This window comes from Solanum lycopersicum, chromosome 11 (genome assembly GCF_036512215.1).
Source record: "Solanum lycopersicum chromosome 11, SLM_r2.1".
In the NCBI taxonomy this organism is placed as follows: domain Eukaryota; kingdom Viridiplantae; phylum Streptophyta; class Magnoliopsida; order Solanales; family Solanaceae; genus Solanum; species Solanum lycopersicum.
In genome coordinates, this window is record NC_090810.1 from 1,333,561 (window position 1) to 1,359,732 (window position 26,172).

At 34.8% G+C, this 26,172-nt stretch overlaps 4 protein-coding genes across 10 annotated transcripts; 3 read left to right on the forward strand and 1 right to left on the reverse strand.

Annotated features, from left to right (window-relative positions):
- The first annotated feature begins 665 nt into the window (after positions 1 to 665).
- On the forward strand, positions 666 to 7,501 carry LOC101248635 (NAC domain-containing protein 82). Of its 6 annotated transcripts, none has more exons than XR_011212278.1 (7): positions 666 to 816; positions 2,430 to 2,857; positions 3,385 to 3,662; positions 4,762 to 5,343; positions 5,898 to 6,320; positions 6,408 to 6,826; positions 6,910 to 7,384. XR_011212278.1 is itself a non-coding variant. In XM_004249856.5 (7 exons), exons 2-7 carry the CDS (start codon positions 2,707 to 2,709, stop codon positions 7,422 to 7,424), a joined length of 2,064 nt encoding a protein of 687 aa, XP_004249904.1. In that variant the 5' UTR covers positions 666 to 816; positions 2,430 to 2,706; the 3' UTR covers positions 7,425 to 7,501. The 6 variants fall into 6 exon arrangements, 4 of the variants coding, with proteins under 4 accessions (XP_004249904.1, XP_019066587.1, XP_069147217.1 ...); XM_004249856.5 differs by having other exon boundaries at positions 6,408 to 6,522; positions 6,910 to 7,501; XR_011212279.1 differs by having other exon boundaries at positions 677 to 816; positions 2,449 to 2,857.
- A 3,189-nt stretch (positions 7,502 to 10,690) lies between these two features.
- Positions 10,691 to 12,598, forward strand: LOC138339492 (uncharacterized). Its single transcript, XM_069291099.1, has 3 exons — positions 10,691 to 10,880; positions 11,075 to 11,137; positions 12,126 to 12,598. Exons 1-3 carry the CDS (start codon positions 10,788 to 10,790, stop codon positions 12,258 to 12,260), a joined length of 291 nt encoding a protein of 96 aa, XP_069147200.1. The 5' UTR covers positions 10,691 to 10,787; the 3' UTR covers positions 12,261 to 12,598.
- A 240-nt stretch (positions 12,599 to 12,838) lies between these two features.
- LOC101249228 (pentatricopeptide repeat-containing protein At4g19440, chloroplastic) lies at positions 12,839 to 19,969 on the reverse strand. 2 transcript variants are annotated; one of them, XM_010314180.4, is made up of 5 exons: positions 17,073 to 19,969; positions 16,914 to 16,988; positions 16,224 to 16,326; positions 13,482 to 13,815; positions 12,839 to 13,311 (listed from the first exon to the last, which is right to left on the reverse strand). In XM_010314180.4, exon 1 carries the CDS (start codon positions 19,760 to 19,762, stop codon positions 17,243 to 17,245), a length of 2,520 nt encoding a protein of 839 aa, XP_010312482.1. In that variant the 5' UTR covers positions 19,763 to 19,969; the 3' UTR covers positions 12,839 to 13,311; positions 13,482 to 13,815; positions 16,224 to 16,326; positions 16,914 to 16,988; positions 17,073 to 17,242. The 2 variants fall into 2 exon arrangements, with proteins under 2 accessions (XP_010312482.1, XP_004249905.1); XM_004249857.5 differs by lacking the exon at positions 16,914 to 16,988.
- A 1,333-nt stretch (positions 19,970 to 21,302) lies between these two features.
- Positions 21,303 to 25,759, forward strand: LOC101249512 (BTB/POZ domain-containing protein At2g13690). Its single transcript, XM_004249858.5, has 2 exons — positions 21,303 to 22,540; positions 24,697 to 25,759. Exons 1-2 carry the CDS (start codon positions 21,842 to 21,844, stop codon positions 25,630 to 25,632), a joined length of 1,635 nt encoding a protein of 544 aa, XP_004249906.1. The 5' UTR covers positions 21,303 to 21,841; the 3' UTR covers positions 25,633 to 25,759.
- The last annotated feature ends 413 nt before the right edge of the window (positions 25,760 to 26,172 follow it).

Genomic DNA, 26,172 nt, shown 5'->3' on the forward strand with positions numbered 1-26,172 from the left:
ATATAATGAGATGATGATGAGTTGATGAAGTATTCACAACTATGTCATTACTTATGTGTCTTTGACCAAGTCAATAAGTATATACGATAAAAATAAAAATAATACTTGTAATTTCGTAAAATAATATAAAAAAGATTCTAGTGAAAGTAATGAGCTGAAGTGGCTTAGTAAAATCTAGAGATAATTTCTACATTTATCAGAATTCATTAGTGGAGAAGTCAAAATTTAAGCAAAATACAAACAACTTACGACGAGTAATATACATATGATGTAATTTCATAAGTGAGTAACAAAAGAATAAAATATACATATATTTTATCATAATTTAATGCAATATAGAAAAAAAAGTATGATAACAAAATGCAACTTATACGGTTACTCGATCTGTTTACTTGTACTTTTTCACTATACTAAAAGTTTATGTCATTTTAAAAAATTAAGAAAAGAATTATCATATTCAAATATTAATATGATATAATTGTATTTTTTTTTTTTAAAAAAAAGGAGTGTTAAGTCAAATACGGAACAAATAAAAATGGACAAAGCGAATTACATAATTAAATTAATTAAAGAAATGCTAATATTGATTAAGTTTATTTTTTCCCCATAATACCCTCCATAGAGTGTGAATGCACTGAACCAATCAAAAGCTGTAGATTACCATAGAAGGCTCTTTGCTTAAAAAACCCTTTGCCTATATAAACCCTACTAACACTGTAATTTTGATCCACTTCTAGCTCTCCTCCGCCTTCCCCTTCGCTTCCCCCACCACCCCATCATCGTTTTTTCGCCTTCTCCGGTTCGGTCGGTATCTGGGTAAGCTACTTTTCGACTTCTCTTGATTTGATTCAGTTTGTTTTAATGATTATATAGTAAAAATTTGATCTTTTTGCTTTTTATTGTGTTCTTTTTGGGAATTTGTATGTGGGGTTTGAAGGGTTTGTTTGATTACTGCGGTTATTTATTGTGTTGCTGATTGCTGTGTTTTTGTTGATATGTTGAACTAGTTTAGTTTTCTTCTTTATATGGTGTTATTGTTGAAATGTGTATTTAGGTTGATCTTTTGTTTGGTTATACTTGTTGATCACTGCGGTTGTAATTTAGCCAATTGATTCTGTTCTACTTTTATTGTTATTTAGTCTAAGTTTGATCTTTTTCCTTTTTATTGTGTTTCTCATTGCTGTGTTTTTGTTGATATGTTGAACTGGTTTAGTTTTCTTCGTTATATGGTGTTATTGTTGAAATGTGTATTTAAGGTTGTTTTTTTTGTTTGGTTATACTTGTTGATCACTGCGATTGTAAATTAGGCGATTGATTCTGTTCTCCTTTGATTGTTATTTAGTCAAAAATTGATGTTTTTCCTTTTATTGTGTTTTCTTTTTGAAATTTGTATGTGGGGTTTAAGGATTTGATTGATCACTGCGATTCTTTGTTGTTTTGCCCATTTATGTGTTTCTGTTGTTGTATTTGAACTGGTTTATTTTCTTTCTTTTGTTGTGTTATTGTTGAGATCTGTATTTAGGAGTTTTTGATTCTACTGGTTTATTACTGTGATGGTAATTTAGTCAATTGATTCTGTTCTCTTTTGATGGTTATTTTGAAAAGCTTTTAATTTTTCCTTTTTAATGTGCTAATTTTATTTAAAAAAATTGTATTTATGGGTAGTAAAGGGAGGTGGGATGGTTCTTGTGTTGCCCATTTCTGCGTATTTTGTTGTTACCTTGAACTGATATATTTTGTACTTTTATTGCTTTATTATCAGGGTCTTATATTTACGATATTTGATTGTATTGGAGGTTGATTATTGCTATAATAATTTTGTCAATTTTTTATCTTTTTTTCCTTTTTGTTGTGTTATATATATCTCATCTGCTTCCCATTCTGTTCCCTTAGGCTTTTTTTTTTGGCTTTCTCCTATTTGGTTCCTATCTGAGTTAGTTACTCTTCAGCTGTTCTTGATTTGATTTTGTTCTCTTTTGATGATTGTTTTGTCAATTTTTGTTCTTTTTCCTTTCTATTGTGTTCCTTTTTTTTTTCTTTTCAAAATTTGTGTTTGGGGTTTTTTAAGGGTTTGATCACTGTGTAGTTCTGCTTTTTTCTCACACTACCTACCGATTCTTTTCTTTGCCTTTGGGCTCTTCCTATTTTTACCACGTGAAGTGTAAATGGGGAGACTATGTCTGTAATTGGTTTAGTTGTGCTCATCCTGGTGAATCAATGTTCAAATTTAGTGATTAGGGCTTAAGTTTTTTCTAGATGAAGTTTATTTATTTGTTTTACTGTCAATTTGATGTTTGTCAACCTGGGATTCTTTTGTTATTTGTGCTGGTTATGGAGGTGTCTGCTTTGGACGCAGTGATCTAGTGGAGCTTCTTTTGTTCGTATAATTAGGTATTGATACCCGAGGCTGATGATTTTATGAATAACAGGTTTTTGATTGTGCACCAGATGTCTGTTGGCTCCAGCAAGAAGCACCATTTCTTTGTTTGGAGCGCATTCCTTTTCATGAACCGCAGAAGGTTGTGGTGCTCAGGGAAGATACTGTTTCGGCATTGGACTTGACAGCAGTTGAGATTTTTTTTGTTTTAGGGGTCGGTTGGAGGCTCTGGTGTGTTGTGCAGATAGCTCGTTTAGTCTAGATTTCGTCAGGCGCACCCCTTTTGGGCTGCTTTGAATTTAGTTCCTTTTTTTTTTTGGGATCATTTGATGGCAAGGCTTCCGCCTGGGTTTCGTTTTCACCCTACTGATGTTGAGCTGATTATGTACTATCTCAAACGTAAGATCACAGGAAAAAAACTTCATTTTGAAGGCATAACGGAACTCAACATCTACAAGTTCTCCCCATGGGACCTTCCAGGTATCAGTCTATAGTTTACATGGGGAAGTTTGTTAAAAAATTTCATTTTGCTAAGCTTTGTTTCCTAACACTATAAGAACCCATTACCTCTGGCACACATTTCCTTCAAAGTTTTATGCACAGTTGTTATTCAGTGGTATAATGTGTACTTTGACCAAAGTTTACCTTTTTACATAAAAAACAATTTACTTGAAAAGGTCCTAGAGGGATGGATACATGAAATTTTTTCAAAAACAAATGCTTTGAGATAGGAATAACCCATTAGTTTATTAATGAGTTTTTCAACTAAGTGTCATTCTGATTTACACCACTCTTGATATCTAAAGACGTTTAAATTTTGTAGCTATGTAAGTATCTTTTTCCTCTCTTTTTTCAATTGTTGGAAGTTGTAAATTCTGTCAGTAGAAATTTCTAGAATTTAAACAGTACCCTTTTAGGAGGCTGAAAGTATCTTCTGTTTCAAGTTGGGGGGGGAAGTCTATTTGTTTTTCTTCAACTTTGTGTAATGTTTTAATATCTTCTGCCAGACAAATGTTGCTATAAAAGTAAAGATCTAGAGTGGTACTTCTTTTGCCCAAGGGAGAGAAAGTATGCAAGTGGAGCCAGAATGAATCGCGCTACTGATACTGGATACTGGAAAACTACTGGGAAAGATAGACCTGTTACTTACTGTGAGAAGATTGTTGGATCAGTTAAAACACTTGTTTTTCACCTAGGTCATCCCCCGCGAGGGAAAAGAACTGATTGGGTAATTCATGAATATAAGTTTGAAGATAAAGAATCAATTGATGCAGGATTTGCTCAGGTACTTCTGTCCTACCTAGGCTAAATTACTACCTAATTCTTATATCATTCATGTTCTTTTTCTTGTAATAGTAGGTCCAAATAGCCAATGATAGTTCCTTGGGAGTTTTCTCTCTCCCCTTTTTCTGTTTGCACTTGGTTTACGGTAATGGGATTTAATTTCCATCCATGAGAACCTGATTAGAACTTTATGGCACTATCGTTGTTTCCCTCCCTATGTGAAGAATTTTGATTAGACCATCGTGTTATTTGTGTCATGTTTTCTCATTCTTTGAATTTAATATTGTGGGGATAATATTAAGATGAGATATTCCCTTATATGTGGTCCCCTACTATCTCTTTTGGGGTTTTTAATTTTGAATTCTTCTTGGACTTGATGAGTCTAGATCTTTGATTTGCCTTGAATGGAAGTGTACTGAGATGACAAATTCTCCTGCATTGTCTAGACAGCTTTAGCTTCCTAAAGATTGCATCTATTCTCATTGATCCTTCTCTTGGTGATCAATGTCTATGGTACTATCTTGCAGGATTGATTTGAATAGAAAAAGCAATGAGTTGGTAGGTAGGTCCTTAGTTCAGCATTATCAAGTCATTCTCATATTTTTTGGAATCTTTTGTTTCTTTTTTCTTGATGCTTTCTCAAATTTTGTCGTGTCACATGGTGCCTATGCTTGAGCAATATATTTGGCATTGGGAGAAGTTATGTAACTTAGGTGAAAACATCTAATAATCAGAAAAACAATTGCATATTGTGTTCCTGTTTGTAGATTGTCCCCACATCAAGCATTTTGTTTTCATAATCAGTTTTTCAACTTCTGGTAAGAAAGACTGACTATAGTTGTACCTAAGGGTGTGGCCTAGCGTTCAATGAAATTGGTGGATAAACTTGCTTTCTCAGTTTTTAATCCCAACGGAGACATAATACCAGGTGATTTTTTCCTGTCTGCCTATGCCTTGGTGAGCACTTGGTGGAATAGTAGAAGTGCATGCAAGCAGCAGCAGGACCTTCATAAAAAAAGACATTGATATCTCTTGTTCCTTAAATTCTATGGTTTTTATTGCTAGCCAATCTTCATTCATCAAAATACCTGTTTTTGTAGGATTCATATGTGCTTTGTAAAGTATTCCAGAAGAGTGGGCCAGGTCCAAAAAATGGTGCACAGTACGGAGCACCTTTTAAGGAGGAAGATTGGGAAGATGACAAGATTCCTGCTGAGCCTTGTACTTCAGATGTTTTTCCAGCTCCACCTGGTAGGACTGATAAACCCAGCGGCTCAAATGCAATCAGAATGGTTGACCCAAGAAGCACATCTGACTGGACTTCAAGTGAACAGAGTCCATCTCCTATTCAACCTTCTGTTCAAAAACTGCCTTTGGATGAGCCAGATGACGAGGAGTTACCTGGTGAACCAAATCTGTCCAATGTATCTTCTATCAATTGGAGGCCTTCAGATCAGCTAAAAGCGAAACCGTCTAATACTTTTTCTGCTCTGCCTATACTACCTGAGGAGCAGAGTTGTTCAGTAGATACCGGCCTGGTCAACCCTGGTCCAGGTCCATCCAATGCTCAGATGTGTACTAATGAGATGGCTCTTGATGATATAGACGACGAGATGATTGGTCTATTTGCCCCATTCACGGAAGATACTTCATTGCTTTCTGGTGGCAGTGAGCCTAATCAGGTGCGTATGTTGTAGTGTTTATAAATATATTGAGATGAGCTTTAACATTCAAGTGCATGTCTTTCATAGAGATGTAACTCTAGTGGGTGTTTAACACCGGAAAAGTGAACTTCATGGACATACGCCTCCTGATGTTTTGCTTAGTCTTCTCTTGTTGTCTATTCGACTGTTTGCATTAGTTTCTTCTCTCAGTTTTTCTTTAAATCAGAGCTTGACTAAGTATAGTTAAATGGAAGTTGCTTGTTGTTAGAGATTGGTTTGTGACAATATCAAAAGCTTGATACTGTTTGGACTATGCTTGGTATGTCTTCTTTTAAGTTAAATGACGAGAGGTTAAGGATTTTCAAGAAGGTTCTACCTGTAGTCAAAACTCATCTGTTATATGGCTTCATCAGAGGGAGGGTTCAGGAACTATAGTTTTATTGCCTGTTTTGTTTCAGTTCTTGCTTTTTACTTCTTCAAGATATTGTACCATAGCTAATTGTATGACATTTATTGTATGTTTGGAACTTGTTTAATTATATGGTTATTGATTAAGATTCCTCCTTTAGCAGAAGCTAGATAACTTTCACCAAGAAGTAAATGCTCCACCTGCTGCTTGTACTGATGGGAATGATATATTTGACGGCCTTGGAGACATCGAATTCTGGGCAGGAGTAGGGCAGCTGGAACCCGATCTCACTGCAAGTGGTGGAGCTAATCATAGTCTTAACCCTGTGATCCTGCCACAAGAAGCACCACAAGACGCTGCCTATATGGAGCTCAATGATCTTGATATCCCTTTAAATCACCCTGCTGAAACCATTGGAACTGGACAACTGGTGCCGGGCTATTTCTGTACGCCATATAACTCCAACAATGGCATGCAGCAGCTTTGTTTTGGAAGCAATTCCTTGGGCATAGTTCAAGATTTCGGCGAACATCATCTCCCGGCGCTTCCTGAAAGTTACACTCAACAAGTGAATCATCCTGACATGGTGAGACCTTGTTCTTCTTTTTTGAGTGGAATGGAACTTATCTTTTCTTTGGTTTCCCATATCTTTACTAATTGATGTCAACTGCAGGCTTACAATTTTCTGAATAACCCAAATCAGGGTTATAATGCTGCGACTAATTTCAGTGTTAGCTCTTACAAGCAACCAGAGGACCGTAGGCTCGATACCCAAAACCTGGAAAGAGGTAGATCTCATTTTTCTGATGACAATTCTGCTTGGTGGTAAAGCATTCATGTTAGATCTGATTGTCTACGCAAATGCGATTGTGGACAGCAAAATGAGATATAGGATATAAATATTGTGACTGGTCGTCAGACCATGTAATCTTATGTAGCCATGTGGCCTGTCTTGGCTGTTAGAGGGTAGGGGAAAAGATTCCTTTTCTCTGTATTTTCTATTTTAGGTGATTTGATCTTACAATGTAGACGCTGTGCCGCATCTATGATGAGGTTACATAAACCTCTAATTTATGGTCAGTGGGGCTGCAGGTACTCGCTGCAGTCTTTGATGTGTTCTCTATTGTTTGACATGGTATCTCATATTGTTGTTTGTTTTGTTAACTTGTCTTCAGGGGTGCAGCAACAAAAGTTTTATTTGAGCATATTTGCTCTTTGTGATGGTTCCTTCTTACTTGTCAAGGCTGAGGTGACTCTTGGGGTTGATGGATGCACTAACGACGCCTTGTCAGTTATTCTGGGAGAGCAAAGAAAGCTGTATTTGAGCATTTTTGCTTTTTGTGGTGGCCCCTTCATACTTGTCAAGGCTGAGGTGACTCTTGGGGTTGATGGATGCACTAACGACGCCTTGTCAGTTATACTGGGAAACCCTTCTTTTACTTCTACCCGTGTGTCAAATGTTGACAAGGCAGATTTTTCTAAGAAAACGCATGAAGCCTTCTGTTTTGGGTTTAGTTTGGCTTTCATTCGCTTTTCATGCGTGGGGATGTTATGGTTGAATTCATTATGGGAGTTGTATCAATTTATTGTCTTTAAGATATTGCTAAACCAAGTTCAGTTTAATTCAAGTGGAACATCTTTTCATCTTCATTTTCATCTCAGCTATATAGCTAACTATGCAGTGCTCTGAGTTTAGTAGCACTTCCTTAAATGGTAGAAATGCATTACAGTCATAATGTTTAATCCAATTTTCCTTTCAGGTGTTCAGGTAAGTTTGTCATCTTTCTTTTAACCAAAAACATTGTTGAACTTGAGTCATCTACAAAATCTCTACCCCTGAAAGAATATGATGGTACAAGTTTCCTCTTGGTTTCAGTTTTGTTTGATTCTGATAGATTTGATCCTCACCCCACTTATTTGGGTGGGTTATGTCATATGGTTGTGTAATCTATGGTCTACATAGATGCTAAGCTTCTGAGGATCTGTGTGTTATTTCAGTTCTCTTTGGAGTTCTTGATAGATCAGTCCATGTCCCAGCCTCCCAGGTAGTTTGTTGTTTATAAGTTGTCTTTGTAAGTATCGCAGTCTTTAGTTCTGTTGGACTTCAGCAGATGCACTTTATTCCACAAATGGTGCTCTTTTAACTCGTCATGAGTTTGACATGAGCTACATCCATTTCTTGATAAGTTCATTTGCAGTCTTATCTTCTATGAAGATGCTGCAACATTGTGAATTTTGCCTCAGGCTAGGAAAATCACCCAGTAATTGTAAGTAGGTTTTGTTTTGTCATGTTTATGAACTCTGGTAATGTATTGTATCTGCACTAGAACTCTTCCAGTTCTAAGTATTCCCCTACCACTTGGCAGGTATGCCAAATAATTGAGATCAGTTGAGAGGCTGATGAACTGTCTGCAGACTACAACCAGTTCCTGTAATCTGTGATTTTTAGATTTGTGTGCTGCTCTAAATCTGGCTGGAAATAGCCTCTCTACCTCCACGAGGTCATAGTAAGGTTGAGTACATTCTACTTTTCCTAGACCTCACTTGTGGATTTTCACTTGGTATGATGTTGTTGTAGTTGTAATAGTCCGGTATTCCAAAGCAAATAGTTAAATCTGTTTGTATATTGCATACATCTCACCCTTCCCAATAGTTTGACTATCAGAAATATTTTTTCCACTCCAAGTAGGAGTAAGGTCTGTGTTAGTGTGTACACCTCACCCTCTCTATACGTCCACAGTTATATCTGTCTGTATATATTGCATACACCTCACCCTTTCCAATAGTTTGACTATCGGAAATATTTTTTCCACCTCACCGTTTTCAATAGTTTGACTATCAGAAATATTTTTTCTACTCCAAGTAGGAGTAAGGTCTGTGTTAGTGCGTACTCTTCACCCTCTCCAAACGCCCATAATATTTTGGGCCTTCAAAATTTTGTAGAATTAAGAATTGTAGAATCTCTTTTCAACTGAACTCCACCTAGTTGCATCCATTTAACTCTAAGATTTTTATTTCACTGTTCGCGAACTTCTTTATAACAATCACTAAAAGGCAGGGTTAGGTTCGTGTACACGTTATGTAAACATGTTAGGTTTTGAAAAAACTTACGTATTCCTTATTTTTTTTCTACAATAATAGGTTTTGAAATAGAAAATTAATCACTACCAATAATTGTTTGTCAATTGTCACATTCGGGTCAAATTAAAATTCTATCAGACTTAACTGAAATTCTCCTTTTATTATTTTTTCTGTCTCATTTTAATTTAAAAACACAAAATTTAAGAAATATAAATTAAGACAGATAAAACAATTGATTTTCTTTTACCTTCGTCTTTATCAATAATCACATGTGATATTGATAATGATTCAAATCATATGCATGTGAGTAAGTATAATATCGATAATGATTCAACTCATATTTATAAAATTTTTGTCTAACCTAATTGCATGTGAGGGATCAATCGTGACGCTACGTAATTATAAAATTTACCAACCTTGTACTAATATTTTATTTATTTTAAATAACATAAAAGTCAATCTCAAAAAAATATTACAACAAACTATATAAAAAAAAATCATACACGTGTCCACTATAAAATCTTGTCCAATTAAGATTGAACAATCGTGTAGTTATGTTATTGGTTAATATAAATTGCAATTGACACGTAAGCACTTATTATATTTCTATAACCTTCCGTCTCATTTTATATAAGTTAGTCTGACTTTACTCGAAACAAGAAAGAAAGAAATTTTGTGATATTTACGGTCTAAAATAAGAGATAGGTATTGTATAGTTATAGATCATTACATTTTATTTTCTTTCGAAATGGATTGAAAAGAAAAATAAGTGATATAAATTGAGACGGAATAACGATTTGATTTTTATGTATAGAACTTTCTATAACTGAACATATGATTAGGTGAATAAATATTAAAAAATGTACACGTTTCAAATATTAGCCGTCATTAAATTCCACGTAGTCTAAAATGTGGACGATCTTATTTTGCCACGTTGCACTTTGTGGTGTTCTAATTTATACAAGCCTCATATTTATTTTTATTATAAAACATTATATTTCATTTATTTATTTTTTATTTTAAATTAGATGTGCACCATTTTGTAGTGGATTTAAACTTAAAAAGATGCAAATTTTTATTAAATTTATGTGATGATATTTAATTGAACGTAAAATTAAAATATAGAGATTTGTATGACTGAGACTATTTAAGCTCAAATCTATTATGTTTTCATAGTTTCTACGTTTTCTGTTTGATAATTTTTAAATTTTTAAACTTTTTACATGAAATGTTTAAGATCATAGTAAAGGACATTTGATACAATCTATATATCATTAGTTCAAAATAATAAAATTCGAAAACTTTCTTTATTTTCTTAAACTCAGCAAACGAACAAATTGAAACGAAAGAAAAATATATAAAAAAAAATGTACAAGTACCCTCCTAGACTATGACCGAAATTCCAGAAACACATTTTAACTAATTAAACTAGGGCCCTATTACCCCCTGATCCTATTTTTTTCGTAATTTTATGCATTTTTTTTACTTAAGTAACATCTAAATATCTCTTAAGCGCGTCAATTGCATAGAATCACGCAATGTGCTACGTAAAATAAAAGATATACAAAATTACAAAAAAAAAATTCAAGAGATAATATAACCTTAGCTTAGTACAGATGTGTCTCTAAAAATTCGTTCATAAAAATTTATTGCAATTTAAGATTGTATGGGGAAACTTATGTAATAATAACAAAATATAAGCCTCATTAATATAAAAAAAAACATCATTTTCTATAGATTTTACGAATCAATGTGTTTTCTTTTTCCTAACTATAATTATTCCACCGCCCCCACCAACCCCCCCAACCCCACCCCACCCCCACCCCTTACTAGTACTATATAAAGGTGTCTATAGAAATCATGAAAAGCAATAAGAATAAATCATCAAATCTATCAAAAAATAAAACTTTGGAATATTATTTTTTGTGGACAACCATATTATATATTCAAATATAGCAAAAAAATTACAAAAATGGGAGGTTCATCAATGGTTCCATTAAACAGAACATCATCAATTGAAAATGAACCTAGAACTCTAAATCTCAACCAAATTCAGTTTGCTAGAGTAAGTTAATTCTCTTTCCTTTTTTTCGTTAACGATATTCAAGATTTAATATGAATATATTCGATTTAATATATGTATCGATAGCAATATACTTACGTTCAATTTTCTTTTTTTCCAATACAAAATTGATAAATTTTACTTTTATTATGTTAAATTGAAGTCTTAATTAATGGTTCTTGATTTTTGAATTGCAGGATACAGCACTTTATGTTATTAATACAAGAGGTTTAGAAGAAGCAATGAGAATTTTCACTGAGGTAATTATTTTCTATAATCTCAACCCTTTAATTACTCATAAATAGATGTTTCAAAATAATGGACATTGTATTTTTTTTTTCTTTCGGAATGGCTCAGTTGGTTTGAAATATTGATCTTTACTTAATGTTTTTTTGTGTCAAGTCTGTCGCATAAGACTGATTTAGTACAAGTTTATATTTTCTGTATGATTTGTAGGCTATTATATCATGGGGTTTAGCGGTTTTGAGTTTGTGATTTTTTTTTTTTTTAAAAAAACTAACGTCGTGTAGAAAAATAATTTTAATTTTGATAAGTACATTACTTAACAATTTTTTTATTTAGAAAATTGAAAGACTTGTTATATAATATTTATGAGTACCTAACTTTTGGTTTACGTGTTCTATTTTTATCTTACCATAATTAGTGGTATTATTCTAAGTTAATGAAGTGTCTTTTGTTTATTTTACGTAGTGTATTTGCATGGCGCAATTGGATTGCCTGATGAAATTAATTATAATTAATTAGTGTACCACCTTTATGTTGGACCTATCATTATAAATAGGGATTTAATTAAGTTCATAATATTTTAAATATAATTTATTCTTAAGAAATCCAGTAGAAGTATGATAAATAGTAAATATCAATTCAGATATTTAAGATATAATGAAATTTAACATTTGAAGAGATTAAATTTATAAAATTTTTAACTCTTAAATCTAATTTGTATCTATTGGTTGATATAAAGTTAGGTGAACGATAAAATGATGTTTTTTATTAGGTGTAGAGTCGTAATAAAGAAGTAAATTTTTTGAATTTGTGCATAACCTTTTGTTTTAATGCTAGGGACTTATTATTAAAATTAAAAGTGTGTTACATTAATTGAGACGACGGAAAGTATTGTGTTTTGGCTTAGGTCGTATGCTTTGGTAAAATATAAATAACTTTGTATTATCATCTCATTTTTTTTTATAATTTTTTAATATTTTATTTTAATTTTGTGTTTAATAGGGATTGGAACCAGTTTCTCAATGTGTACATGACAAAGAAGAAGTTATCATGGAATATGCTGAGGAATTAGAGAATTTATCAAATCCTTTAAGGATTAATCCAGAAACTAGAGACATTGCTACTGCTCCGTTCTAGTTTAAACATAAACAGTTCGATATATGAAGCATTCTGAATGAAAAAGAATAATCGTATAATCAAGAGGTGCGATAAAAACGGGAGGCGTAGTTTCAAAAGTTTGAAACTATAATTTATACTGTGTTTTTTATCGATGTTTGAAGACTTTTTTGTTACGCTACTTTCGGATGTATAAATTAATTTAGTTCTAGGTTTTGTGATATGTATCACAAGAAAGAAGAAGTGTAGGAAGGCTCTTTGTTCTATAGGTTTTGGGTGTTCTTTCATTTTTTTTAACTTTTTTTTAACAAAGTACATATTTAATGCTTTATATAGAATGGAGGTCGTTTGGTTGAAAATTAATTAGTTGAAATTAGTTATATTAGAAATTTTATACATATATATATATAATATAATTACTTGATGAATATATTTATGTGTGATATTGAACTTGTATCTTATGTGTCTTGATTTTTTTTAGTTTAATATTTATGAACGTACGATTTGCAAATTGCAACTTCTATCATTTGTCTCGTTATTTATAATAAATAATATACATTACGATAAAATATACATGTGATATAAACAGACTTGAGATGTAAATTGAAGTGTAAACATATTTACTTGTAATTGGTGTTCGAGCCAATTTTTGTACACCTCAATTAAATTTACGAAAATTCACTCTTTCTATCAAAGATATTAATGAACTTGTAAGTAGTGGTCGAGCCAATTTTTGTACACCTCGATTAAATCTATGAAAATCCACTCTTTCTATCAAAGATGTCAATGGAACTGTTCAGGGCTCTCACTTCATCCTATTTACAACTCTCCCTTGAACCTATTTCACTTTCTAGGGAGCTGTTGACTAATGACCTGAGTATGTGTGATGCCTGGGAAGCATGAGTAACCAACCCTTCGCGCACGAGATAGTAGTTACAGGAGATTGATCGGTTGGGGTCGAGTGATCTCAGGGGTGCGACTACCCCGCGCTCCTTTCAACACATAAGTAACATGGCAATCATGACTAAATTGCTTCACTGATTATACTACTGATGCACCATGTGTTGAGAGACTGCAAAAAAGTGACATCCTCTCATGGTATCAGCACAAATATTTACACTTCCTCAGCTTATATCAGAGAAATTACTCTTAATGTAATTGAAAAGAACCACAAGAGCAGCAAGATGGGATGGTTGATCAATGGAAAACAAGAAAGTACAAAAGCAAGGGACTAATGGATACCTATAGCTGTGGAAGAACCAAGAAGCAATTGTGAACGAACAGAAGCAGACATCTATAGCAGATGATGTGCAGAACATACACAAAGCGATCTCTTAGGTGACTGAAACAGCACAATTCTTTGATTTGATTAAACGGATTTATAGTACCATTTGATGCTCTCCACAATATGGTCCTAGGCCAAGGTAGCTCTGCCACTTTTGTCTTATCTGCACGAACACTCCCCGTGGCTGAAGTAGGTTTTGGCTTTTCAAGTGCAGTCCGCTCAAACATACAAGGGCATGGAACCAAACGAAACTGTTAGGGGGACAGCGCAATCTTGGACTTATCTGCTATCCTGTGGCAGGAGAAGTTTGAGGAATTAGGATCAGATCACACAATGTGTCTTCAATCAATGACAATTGACAACAGGACATCTAGAGAAAGCGGTAGTTGCTTGTCTAAGTAAGAAACCCTATTTCAAAAACTAACTTGCACTACAAACAAAAGTATATCAGAAGCAGTTTAAGGAAAAATATACAAACCTCTGAAAAAAGGAAAAGAAACTAGTTATTTTCCTTCCAATACCAATCAACAAGGATGTGAAGACAACATACCCAAAAACAATTAACAAGAGAAATTTGTGGGTTGTGTTTATCAATGAAATTTTAAGTACAAATCTCAACTGAGTTTCAATTTGATAGACCTCTCTTTACTTTCAGACTATGAGATCATGTAGTTGCGCTACTTCTAAATTTTCATTAGTCTACAAATCAAATATCACTTTTAGTCGAAGTGTATATACAGAAGTCTTTTATTCAAATGCATAACCATTACATCTTTTTTTTCCTGATAATTACAGAATTCATTGATATGTCCACCATGATTGTATGATAAGTTTATAAAGGAATCATAATACTAGGACTCCAGAAAATCTAGCCAACCCTCAGCAAGTTGGCATTTCCATTAAACGCCAACAAGCAAAAGAAAGCAGGGGGGGGCATGCATTTCTTCTCTTTTTTGCGAGATATCCTTTTGATCTTGAATATAGATCCTTGTAAAAAAATCTCAAAGAGAACATTTGACCCTCAACATCAGTTCTTGATCCCTATAAAGGTTCTGCGCTTTCTTGCTTCCTGAGATAAACAAGAAGGGGCCGACTTCCATCTGTTAATCTCTGCCTCACCATTGTCTTGGCTACTGTTCTAGGAAGCGCCCATAAGATGCAGAATGTTGCATATATCAATAAATAGTTCTAATGCAAAATTAACCATGCAATAAAAGGTGGTCCTCAATTCATCCTCTCCGTGCCTCTTGCACATGTACCACCAACACACTACAATGCATCTTCTCCTTTTTTGAGATAAAGGTAACTGAATGTATCTTCTCCTTCTCAAGTCATCTGCTATAAAGATAGTTCCCCTTGGAAACACAACCAATTGAAGACGCCTAGCTTGTGTGGTGCTTAAGAACTACTTAGTCCAAGTAATTTAACTAAAACCAATATTTGAGCAATTAAGGAGTTCTGCTGAAAAAAATCATCATCTACAAGGGCCGATACTGTAGCTTTCAATTCTTTGTTCTTTATATGGAACCTGTATCTCTCAATTTCTTTTTTGATAACCGTGGTGTGCAGATCAGCTTCCATGTGCTTCGACCAACTCCACAGGGTATCTGCTACTTTGCTATTGCTACCTTGCACCAGCATGAGTAGCTTTCAATTTTAAACCTCTTGTGAATCTTAATGACGTTTTTTAAAAAAACTAAAGATTTAGAGTTAAACGAAAAAAAGACTTGCGATCCCTTGCAAATCAACTATATGGAAATAATTGAAAGCAAAATATAGTTGGCTACAATTGTAGAATGTCCTATATTTTGAAAATTCTATGCCACCACATTCAGTATGTCCTTAATTTCATAAGTTGACCACCTTTTCCATACCAGATATAAATGATAGATGAAAAGAGCTCAAGAATCCTTATCCATCTTGGGTATTCACAGCATCTGGAACAGACCTATAAGCTGACACTACCTTCCTTTCAAAAACTAATACATTCCATTTATGCAGCTGCAAAATTAGCTTCAATCAACTCCTAAAACTCCTTACATTAAGCACCCCACCCCCAAGGCTGTGGCCTAGAGGTCCATGAAATGGTTGAAAACCATGAGGTCCCAGGTTATTCTCAGCGGAGACAAAAAAAAAGGTGATTCTTCCCATATGTCCTAGCCTAGTGGACAGAGTTACCAGGTATTTGTTGCTGGTGGGAGGTGGCAAGTATCCCGTGGAGTTAGTCAAGCTGTGTTTCCTATATCAAACATCCTCCATCTAATCTGTTTGCATATCTAAGAAAACATGTAATTTGGTCAATTTCTCAAAGTGAAAAAGCAGAATTTCAGTGATTTTAAGGACAACTTTCTTTCTTTCCAATAAAAAAACAAAAGGAACATAATCTATTGCACATAATCTATCAGGAATTACCAATCTAGCAGAAATTTGTCCAAGCTACAAATAGTTTAAGAATAAACATGGAACTTTTCCTGTTTATTTATAGTTTTTCTTGAATGGGTTAAGCAGGAACTGGCTCCATACGTGAGGAGAAAAACTTAGAAAATAAGTTCAACTAGAAAGTCATTCTTTTCCTAGAACAGTAAGGAAATGAGCTAAATTAGGAAAAGCTAAGAAATATGATAGAAATAAACGCAAAACTAAGGAGGTGCCACAGAAAAAAGTACACTACATTTATCAAACAACCATACAAACATTACCATAAAACCATCCACCAGCTGCTTGGTTCCTTGATCTACCCAGCATATGCAACTAACTCAAAGCACAAGGAAGAAATCTGGACCCACAATAACGAACCAGTTTCTAGAAATCAAAAGAAAAGGCCAAAAAAGAAAAATCAATACATGTTAGCTCCAACAGGGGATGGGAGTGATATAGACAATGAGAAAGTATGATACAGATGAGTCACAAGAACATGAAACAATGGGACTTTTTAGGACAGGTACTGGAACTGTGAAACAAAATGTAAAGCCCCGTCAAAACTCATATGACTTTAAAAGACTATACGGTGCACAAATTATTAATTTGGCCATCATTTTACATGTCAAGGCTGACCGAGGACGAGGAAAATATTGCATGGCATGATATTATATGTATATGCTGGTTTGAGGAGGCACACAATTCTATCAGCACTGAATTTTCAAGACAACTGCTTAATACTGAGGACAATGCAAGAGCACTAAATCACTATCCTGATAAAATGGATCAGAAAGAAAACAGGAAAAAGATAAAAGGAGACATGGTTGTCTAATGATATTGAAAAAGTAAATCATACAATCAAAGATAAATACTGAAGGCCATGCAAGAAGATGACACAAGAAGTTCAAAAAAGCAACAACGCATGGATGTGGCAACATGCTGAAACTGGTTGGAAATGATAAGGCAAGCACCTGTTATTTCAATCTCCAATATTAGGATGACACCCCTATTATCACACATAAGAGTTTTAGCATTATGACGCAACCCTTGTTTTTTCCAAGAACAAGAAGGAATCAGCAAAAAAGGCAATAATTGAGAAAATCATTAAGTTCCAAAGATGATGATCTAACCCAATGTGCAGATGTTGCCTTGACTCCATTGTGTCATTAGAAAATCAAGTAGATATATGTGCTTTTCAAGTGCCCAACTGTGCTCAAGCAAGTATATAGCTGTGTTGCGTTAAAAACGTGAGGTAGCAAAAAGTCCAACCAGATGAGTGTGAACTTTGTGCCAGGTCAGTTCATTCCTGGTTTGCACTTGCTGATCTCTGGGGAAGTAAATTCACTAAAGATGTATATGTAACTTCATCTAAACCAACTCCTGTATGGGAAATATGATCTAAAAGTGAAAAGGCTTCTTCTATCTCCCCTTCCTTTAAAAGCCCCTTCGTCAAAACGTTATAGGTGACCGAATCAGGAGTATTTCCTTTCTGTACCATCTCGGCGAAATACTCCTTAGCTTCTTTAACTTTACCAGCTTGACAATACCCATCTATAATGACTGTATAAGTTATTTTATTAGGTTGTATATTGTGTGATAACATTTCCTGCAAAATGCTCCTTGCTTTATCCATCTGACCTAACTTACAATATCCACCTATCAATGCAGTATAACAAACAACATCAGGTAGAACTCCCTCCTTACGCATCCCATCAATAAGGTTCTCAGCATCTTCAATAAGCCCAATATTGCTCATGCCATGTATAAGAGAGGAATAAGTGACAACATTTGGTAGAATACCTCTGCTTCTAATGTCATCGCGAAGTTTAAGGGCTTCTTTCACATTTCCGTTTCTACAAAAAGCTCCAATAAGAGTGTTATATACAATTAAATTTGGGGCTAAGCCTTGTCTGAGCATCTCATGGAAAAGGTCCCTGCCCTTTTCAAGTTGGTCAGCTTTGCACAAACCATTAATTAAGGCTCCATAGGTATAAATATCGCAGACAAGTCCCTTGCTTCGACATTCATCCCAGAGCAACAAGGCTTCATCTACTTTACCCTTCTCACCAAGCCCATGAAGTAGCACATTATAAGTTGAAACATCAGGTGCAATGCCTTGCTTCACCATTTCTTCTCTCAACATAAAGGCGCCATCCAAGTTTCCCTCTTTGCAAAATGCACATATAAGAGTGTTATAAGTCATGCTATCTATTTGAACACCACTTTTTAACATTGTTTTCAACAGCCGAACAGCCTCTTGTATGTTACCAGCTTCACAAAGTCCGTGAATTAGAGCATTTGAGGTAACTGTATTGGCAGTGAGCCCTTTCATTAGTAGCATATACCAGAGCTCAACTGCCTCTGAATGTTTTCCTTCCTTGCAAAGCCCACTAATTAATGTGGTCAGCAACCCATCATTTGGCCTCAAACGTCTTAATGTCATTTCCTTAACAAAACGTAGTGCAGCAACAAACCTAGAATTCGTACACAGTACAAGGATAATATTACTGAATGAACCAGGATTTACACCCAATCCATGTAATAACATCTCTTCTAAGAATTCTTCAGCTTGACTAACTTGATTTACCTTGCAGAAACCTTTGATCAGTGAATTGTAAGTAGCTGAGTTGGGAAAAATTCCTTTTGTTAGCATTTCATTCCTTACCTTTAGAGCTTTCTGAATATCTCCTGCTGAGCAATAACCATTAATGATGGTATTATACAACACCTCGTTCGGAACAAGCCCTTTGTTTGACATTTCTTTCAACACACAATCAGCTTCATCAAATTTCTCAAGTTTCATCAGACAATTAATAAGCATGCTATACGTGACAATACTTGGGTTAACACCATTTAATATCATTTCTTCCTTTAGAAGGAATGCGTCTTCTAAATTACAATTCTTGCAAAGCCCGTGAATGAGGTTATTATAAGTGACAACATTTGGCAAAATACCCATGTTTTCCATCTTCCGAAATAACTCCTGTGCTTCCTCCACCTTCCCCCCTTTACAGAAAGCATTGATCGCGGTGCTAAACAAGTAAACATCTGGTTTAACACCGTCCTTCAAAATCTCAAAAACCTCATAACTCTTCCAAAGCTCATTCTCTTTCACAAGAGAACTCAACAGAAAGTTGCAAGTTTTCAAAGAGGGATACACTCCCCTACTTGCCAACGACCTGAACACATCCAATGCAGCATCAAAACCAACACTTTTGAATTGAGTACAACACAAATGAAGCAAAAGATCAAAAGTCCTGACAGCAACACCAAAATCCGACACACCACTTAACTCCGCTAACGAAACAGCAACCTCTACATGCTTTTGTTGTAAACTATCAAACAATGCAGGTAGTTTCCCATCAATTAACCTAATCAAAAGCAACCTAGCTGGAGCATCATGATTCGAAGCAATAAGCAAACGAACCAAAGTACAATAAGATCTAACAGTAAAACTAAAACTACAAGTACCAGAAGCTACGTGGAAGAATTTCAAAACATTCAATGGTTTCAAAGACGAATGAATTTCCAAGAAAATAGCATCAAACTGTTGAGGATTCAAAAGGGTCAGTAAATCTTTAATCTTTAACGAATCTACAGGTGGGTCTGAAAGAACTGAAACAACCCACTTCCGCAAATTCAAATCTAATCCCTTTATCTGTTTCTTTTCTGAGCTGGGGTTAGGCTTATTTGAGTCCCCTTTTTGTAATGGTTCACTGATTTGATCTGAAGAAGCAGTATAAATCACACAAGTTAAAGGACGTTTGATATGTGAAAATATAGCTATAGTTTTGGGAATTTTCAATCTTCTTACGTCCATCTATCAATATTGCACGCATGTGTAAGAGAAGAAAAATGGGTTTACGACAGAGATGAAAGTAGAAATGGTGGCGATGAAGCCATGTGTGTAGGGAAGAAGAAAGGCCACGAAGATGGAGTTTAGCTCACAGGGTTTTGCCTTCGGTAGTTTGATCGGAGACCGCAGACAATTTGGGAGCTTTTGGGCTGATGAAAGAAAAGTCAAAGTAGGCCCAATATTGAAATTTTTTTGGGCTAAGAATATATATTGGGCCAACAAATGTTGCAAGTCTTGAAAATATTTAAAAGTTAGGAACAATGATAGTTTGATGTTTAATTATCAGATATAGTGATAGTTTGTATAATTACGATTCATACGTTGTATAGAACTTTTATTGTTTGTTGACAAAGAGAAAAGTTCTTTGTTTAGGTCCTATTCTAATTCTGTACTGACAGCGACAGTGATATTCTTACCGTTTGTTTTGTATCTTTTTGCTTTATATCTAGTGGATATACTGTATCTATTTGTTCAACCTAATTGTATCAATACATATCATAGTTAGATTCGTCTTAAACTTCTATTTTACGAAGAAAGATAGGAAATCCTCTATCCCCAAGCCCCTTTACTATGTTGGGCAAGCTTTTTGATGCCTCTACTTTCAAGAAGTTGTTGGTCGGGAAGACAATTTTGATAATTCGATTGTTCGAGTTCCGCTTTTAAATTTTCTTTTCAGAAATCCATCAAATTTCACTTTGCATGTGCACAAAGATATCCTCAAATTTAAGATATGAACTTTTCAATGATATACTAAATTTTTAAGACATCACTCGTTAAAACTAGTAACAATTTTTGAAATTCCATAAAATAATTATGTTTGGTACAATATTTTAATTAATGTGATTAAGTTAATGATAGTTACTTCCAAAAGGATCAAATACTAATGTGATTATGTGAATAAGTTAAATCACTACTTATAATAGTTACTTCCCAAAAGGACCAAACACTAATGTGATTATGTGAATAAGTTAAATTACTACTTATGAAAGTTATACTTCCCAAAAGTTTATTATAATCCAAATGTATGGAACATTATTATTTTGAAAACTCATCCAAGCCACAATTTTGGAGTAGATAACAAATATCTTATCAAATTAATTATGACGTACGTAAATTAATTTAAACATCATAATTACTAAGAAAACATAATTTACTTTTTAATTTATTTAAATATTATTCATTATATTTTTGTTAATTTATTTCTTAGAAATATTTCATTTGTTGTCCAAGATTGATCAAAAATAGAATATAGTCTTCTTCCCACTCATTATGCACCGGACACTAGGCTATAGAATCAAAAAGGCAACAAATAGATCTATCAATTACTTATTATATAAATATTCAAAATCTCCTTTTCCCCTTTTTTCTCTTAGAAAAAGAGATGAAAGAAATAAATACTTCTTTCCTTTTATCTCAATTTTTAATAATATGAATCAAAAAATATTTACGAATAAAATTTTCATTGTACTTTTAAATTTTATGCAAAGTTGGAACGAGACTTTTAAGGTAAAATTACTATCATCTAATTAAAGAGGTCATACGTTTAAGCAATTAGCTCTCGTAAATATAAGATCCGATAGTATACAATAATTTTTAATGATCAACATTTCCTTCTAACTCTGTATATAGTGACGACTTAAGCACCTTTTCCAAAGAGATTTTTAACGGTAAAGTTATTATCACGTTATCAATAAGTAAGATTGATATGCATAATTTGTTATTGGTTCAATTTTTTGTTGGATTATGCGTATAGTGATAACTTAGTGTATCGAAAAAAAAAAAATCAATTTCACAGCTCACTTTGCCAGTATCTATACTGTTGCTTTTACCGTCAGCTTCACAAAGCATCAGAATCTCTTCTCCACCAATACTTCGCCCTAGAGAAGAACATGGCGATGCCCATTTCCCAAGAAATGTAAAGTTTCCACATTTCTACATATCGGATCAAACTGAGTACTCTGTAAACTGTGTAGTTCTTGAACCATTCCAAGTTTCAAACATACATACTGTCGTTCTGTATCTTTTAAGCTTTTTACCCTCGAAATGCACGACCCAACGCGCCTGAAATCTCAACCCCACCACCACAATCGCCGCCGTGAACCGCCGTCACATCATCGCCGAGCTTGGTGTTGCTCCTTTACTGTACCACCACATAGTCCGGAGAACCCAGCTGTAGTTCCGGCTCAAAATCCCAAGAAGACCCAATCTTTTCTAAAACCGGAAGTACCCACAAAGTCTTCTTCCAATTCCTTATCTTCTTTCCCTAATTCTCCTCAAAACCCCTCCAGACTGACCCGAATTGACCCACGTCGGATCCTCTCACCGGGTCGGGTTTCTCCGATTGATTCTATTGACGAAACCCTAAACCCAACTGGTCCGGTTATTTTCCCTGAGATACCCAAGTCGCCGACTCCGGTTGATTGTGAGCAGCAAGCTAGTGGTGGTGTTGGGGTTAGGGATGATTGTAGTTTGGGGATCTTTGATGTGAGGTTGAATCTGAAGGGAAAGAATGGTAGTGGCTTAGTGTTGGAGCTTAGCTCTGAGGTTCTTAGTACCAATAGTTCTGTTTTTGCTAATTTGATTGCTGACTATCGGAAAAATTCGAGGGGTTTCTGTAGGATAGAGGTGCCTGATGTGGAGAATTTAGGTGTTTTTCGCGATACAATTGAGCTTATGTTTGAGGATGATATTCCTCGGAAACTTCTCAGGGTGGGTGCTTATCGCGCCATTGATGTGCTCGAGGTAATCATCTGAAGATCTATAATTTATACTACATCAATCATTTCAAGTGTTCCCAACTTATTTTATTTGGAAAGCATTAGTAGGTGTTTATTAGACTAAGATAGAAATGCTGTGAATTAATTAAGCTTTGTTTCCGAAAAGGTGATGAATAATTTGGTTATCAAATTTGTCAAGTCAATATAGGTTAGTTAATTTGGAACAGTGGATGTAGTTGAGTTACTTAAAAACCGAATATTTGTCAAATGACTATTAGGTATTGGGGTGTATTGATGGTGATTCCTGAATGAATTACTTGTTTATTTTAGACTCTGGAACTCCTCGTATGTTTTGAAGCAGTGGGAATAGTATGTAGACACCTCGTGATGAAATAGGCGACATATTTCGTGTTTGAACATTAATTAGGCACACAGACCTTAGCAGAACAATTGGAAATAGCACATTTATTCTTAAATACTTACTTGTTCATCTAAGAATATGGAACATCCCACATGTTTTATCAAATATAGAAGAATATGTAGAGAACTTGAAGAAGTTAGCATCTAATATTCCATGTTTGAAGGCTTATTAGATAAGCTGCTAAGGTTGGAACAACCACATAGACTCATTAGAAATTGCATGGTTGGTTCAGTTTCCTGAGGTTAATTCTTGCACTGCTAGTCCCTTGAAACCCCAAAGTTCTTTCCGGCATATTTATGGTACAAGGCTAATTCAGTGTTCTTAATAGAAGTCTGACTATTTCCTTAAGTCTAGTGTATGGCTGGGACCATTCTCTTATAGGTAAAGTTCTATAGTAAACTTCCTCTTCTTTATTCTTGAACAAATTTCTAATTGCCCAATGAAAGTTGCAAAGCTCTTAAGGTGGTGCAACCTCAGTTACTCAGTGTGATATAATGCTGCCGTCCGACATGTCTCCTTTACTGTATTCTTTTCATCATCCAGTTAAATTCTTCCTTATATCTCCAACCTTTCAAAGTCTCATGAGGCTCTATAGTCCCGTAGCTTTCAGGATGCATACTAAGGTGCCTGAAATGGCCAGAGCTTTACAAAACAGTGGAGCAAGTTTGTTCTACATAACTGATACCTGCAAAAAGCCTTTTAACTTTTGTATTTGATGTGGGTCTTTCTAACTTTCTGAAGCGGGTTGATCTTTGTTTTCCTAATTGTGGAAGCAAAAACTTATATAACTTTTCTCTAACATGGAGAAAAAATTTGTAATAATTTTCTCTAATTTCTGAATATTAGTTATAATGGAACTGCTAAGTAATGTCAAGTAGGAAAAAGCTTTGCCTTGTGGCCAGTAAAACCTGTAAACACTTTTGGTTGGTATTTTTTCCCAGAATGCGTCTGCACCCTTTTGTTTCTTTAGTCTTCTAAATGCCTATCATATCAGTCCTCTGGTCAAGTTCTGCATTCTACTAATTTTTCTGCCTAATGACTTTTAAGTATTAAAAACTGCTTGAGATTGCTATTTCTGTTACTAACTGAATTCAATGTGAAAGAGGAGTGTCTTTGTTTTGTAATTGTTCTTATCTCGTGGAATTTCGGGTCTCTTTTTCCTTGTTCCACCATTGGTTTTACATGGCACTTGGTAGCCAGTTTAAGCTTTTTCTTCCCCATCTTCTTAGGGTACTGAATTGTTGTACATACAGTGAAGATCCTCTTTTATTGAATCGAGAAATTTGACCTTACATCTTCCATGAAAGGAAGAATGTTCATTGTGTGATGAACTCTATGGGATCGATTGACAGGACGCATTAGAAGGTCTAATACATGCATCAGTTATGTTATTATTTGATCTTTTGTTTGGTAGGATTTTGAGCCTATATAACTAATATATGTATTGGATATCTACACTATTCAGTATTATAGGGTGTATATCTAATACACAGCAAACCATGGTACTAGCAATTTATACATGGATAAATATGGGTAAAGATAATATTACTCTTGATACACGAAACCAAACAGTGGATAAGAAAATTCTAGTATTACTAATACACCCTATTCAGTACTATTATATACACTCTACAAACGACTCCTATTGGTTTTCACACAATAAAATACACGCCTGGTTGTTTGGCTAGTATTTGACTTCTCTCACTCCCCTATCTTCAACTTGTCTTGGTGGTTTCATGCTATCCCTGGTTAATGTTTAGGTATCAGCTGGAATCAAATTCAACCGGAGTGTTTTATCGTGTTTGAAGTACCTTGAAGCTGTTCCTTGGACTGAGGAAGAGGAAGAGAAATTGAGAAGATTGTTTAATAAAATGAAGTTTGATCATGAAACAGCTAGAGACATTTCGGCCAGACTCTATGCTCTAGATATGACAGATTCCCAACAGACTTTGTCTAAGCAGCTTGTTTGGTCTGTGACCACCTGCATTGATGCCAATTCAAGAAACGAGCTAAAATCCTTAGTCAAGGGTCTCCTGTGCAGAAGCTCAGTCTATGAAAAGGACTGTTCTGATCTGAACAAGGTGGATATATTTGCAATATGCCTGTCTTGTATAAGTTCACTTGTTAGTTTGCTTGAGGAGGCAACTGCTACGAGTCCATCTGTAAAATTGGCTAAGAAAGAAGACCGGACCTTGATTGACCGCATATCTAAGCAGGTTGACAACATCATATGGCTGCTTGAAATTTTGCTAGATCACCAGATGGCAGAGGACTTGGTGGATATATGGACCAAACAAAGTCAGTTGCTTGCAATGCATAACTGTGCATCTCCATTGGTCAGATACGAACTTAGCCGGGTGACAGCTATGTTATTCATAGCAATGGGCACTGGGAAAATGCATTGCCGCTCTGAAGCAAGGTCGGGGCTTCTTCAGACATGGTTTAGACCAATGCTGTTGGACTTTGGATGGTTACAGAGATGCAAAAAAGGCCTAGACATGAAGGCATTGGAGGAAGCGATGGGTCAAGCACTCCTTACTCTTCCTTTGAAGGAACAATATGCTCTGTTTATGGATTGGTTCAAGTGTTTCTCTAAGCATGGTACTGAATGCCCTAACCTAAGCAAATCATTCCAGATATGGTGGCGACGATCGTTCTTGAGAGGCTCTGAAACTCATGCCAGTGAATCTAGGTAGAATTGCTTGTATTTTTAGTCCTGTTTTCTTTCTAGTGGGAATGCTGTAACTTGGGCAATCTGAAACGAAATCAATAATGTAGATTTACTAATTGTTGTGAGAGGAAATGGAAATCCAATTCAGTATATATGATGCTTTTACCATGATAGAGGATCTACTTCTCTTCAAGCATAAATACATAAGAGTATTGGTATTGCTTTTACCCTTAGATGCCTAGAATTCATGTGTACACTTATGTTAGTTTTTTTCTTCTGATTATTTGCATATAAAGCCCTTCATTGTTTGATTTTGACACTTTTGACTACTTTACTAACTGAATGGTTTAGCTTTTAAAAGCCTTCCCATTTAAGTAATCTTTAATTCCTTGTATTCTTTTAAAGCTAGTCCTTGTTAAAAATCAAAAAGGAAAAAGGAAACGTAAAAGAGGGAGTGTGTTGCACATTGCAAAGAATCTACACAGGGAGAAATGACTTGCAACCCTGTAAATCATCTCTAACAAGCACAGAAGACTAGATGAATCAGTAGAATATTTAAGCTGTC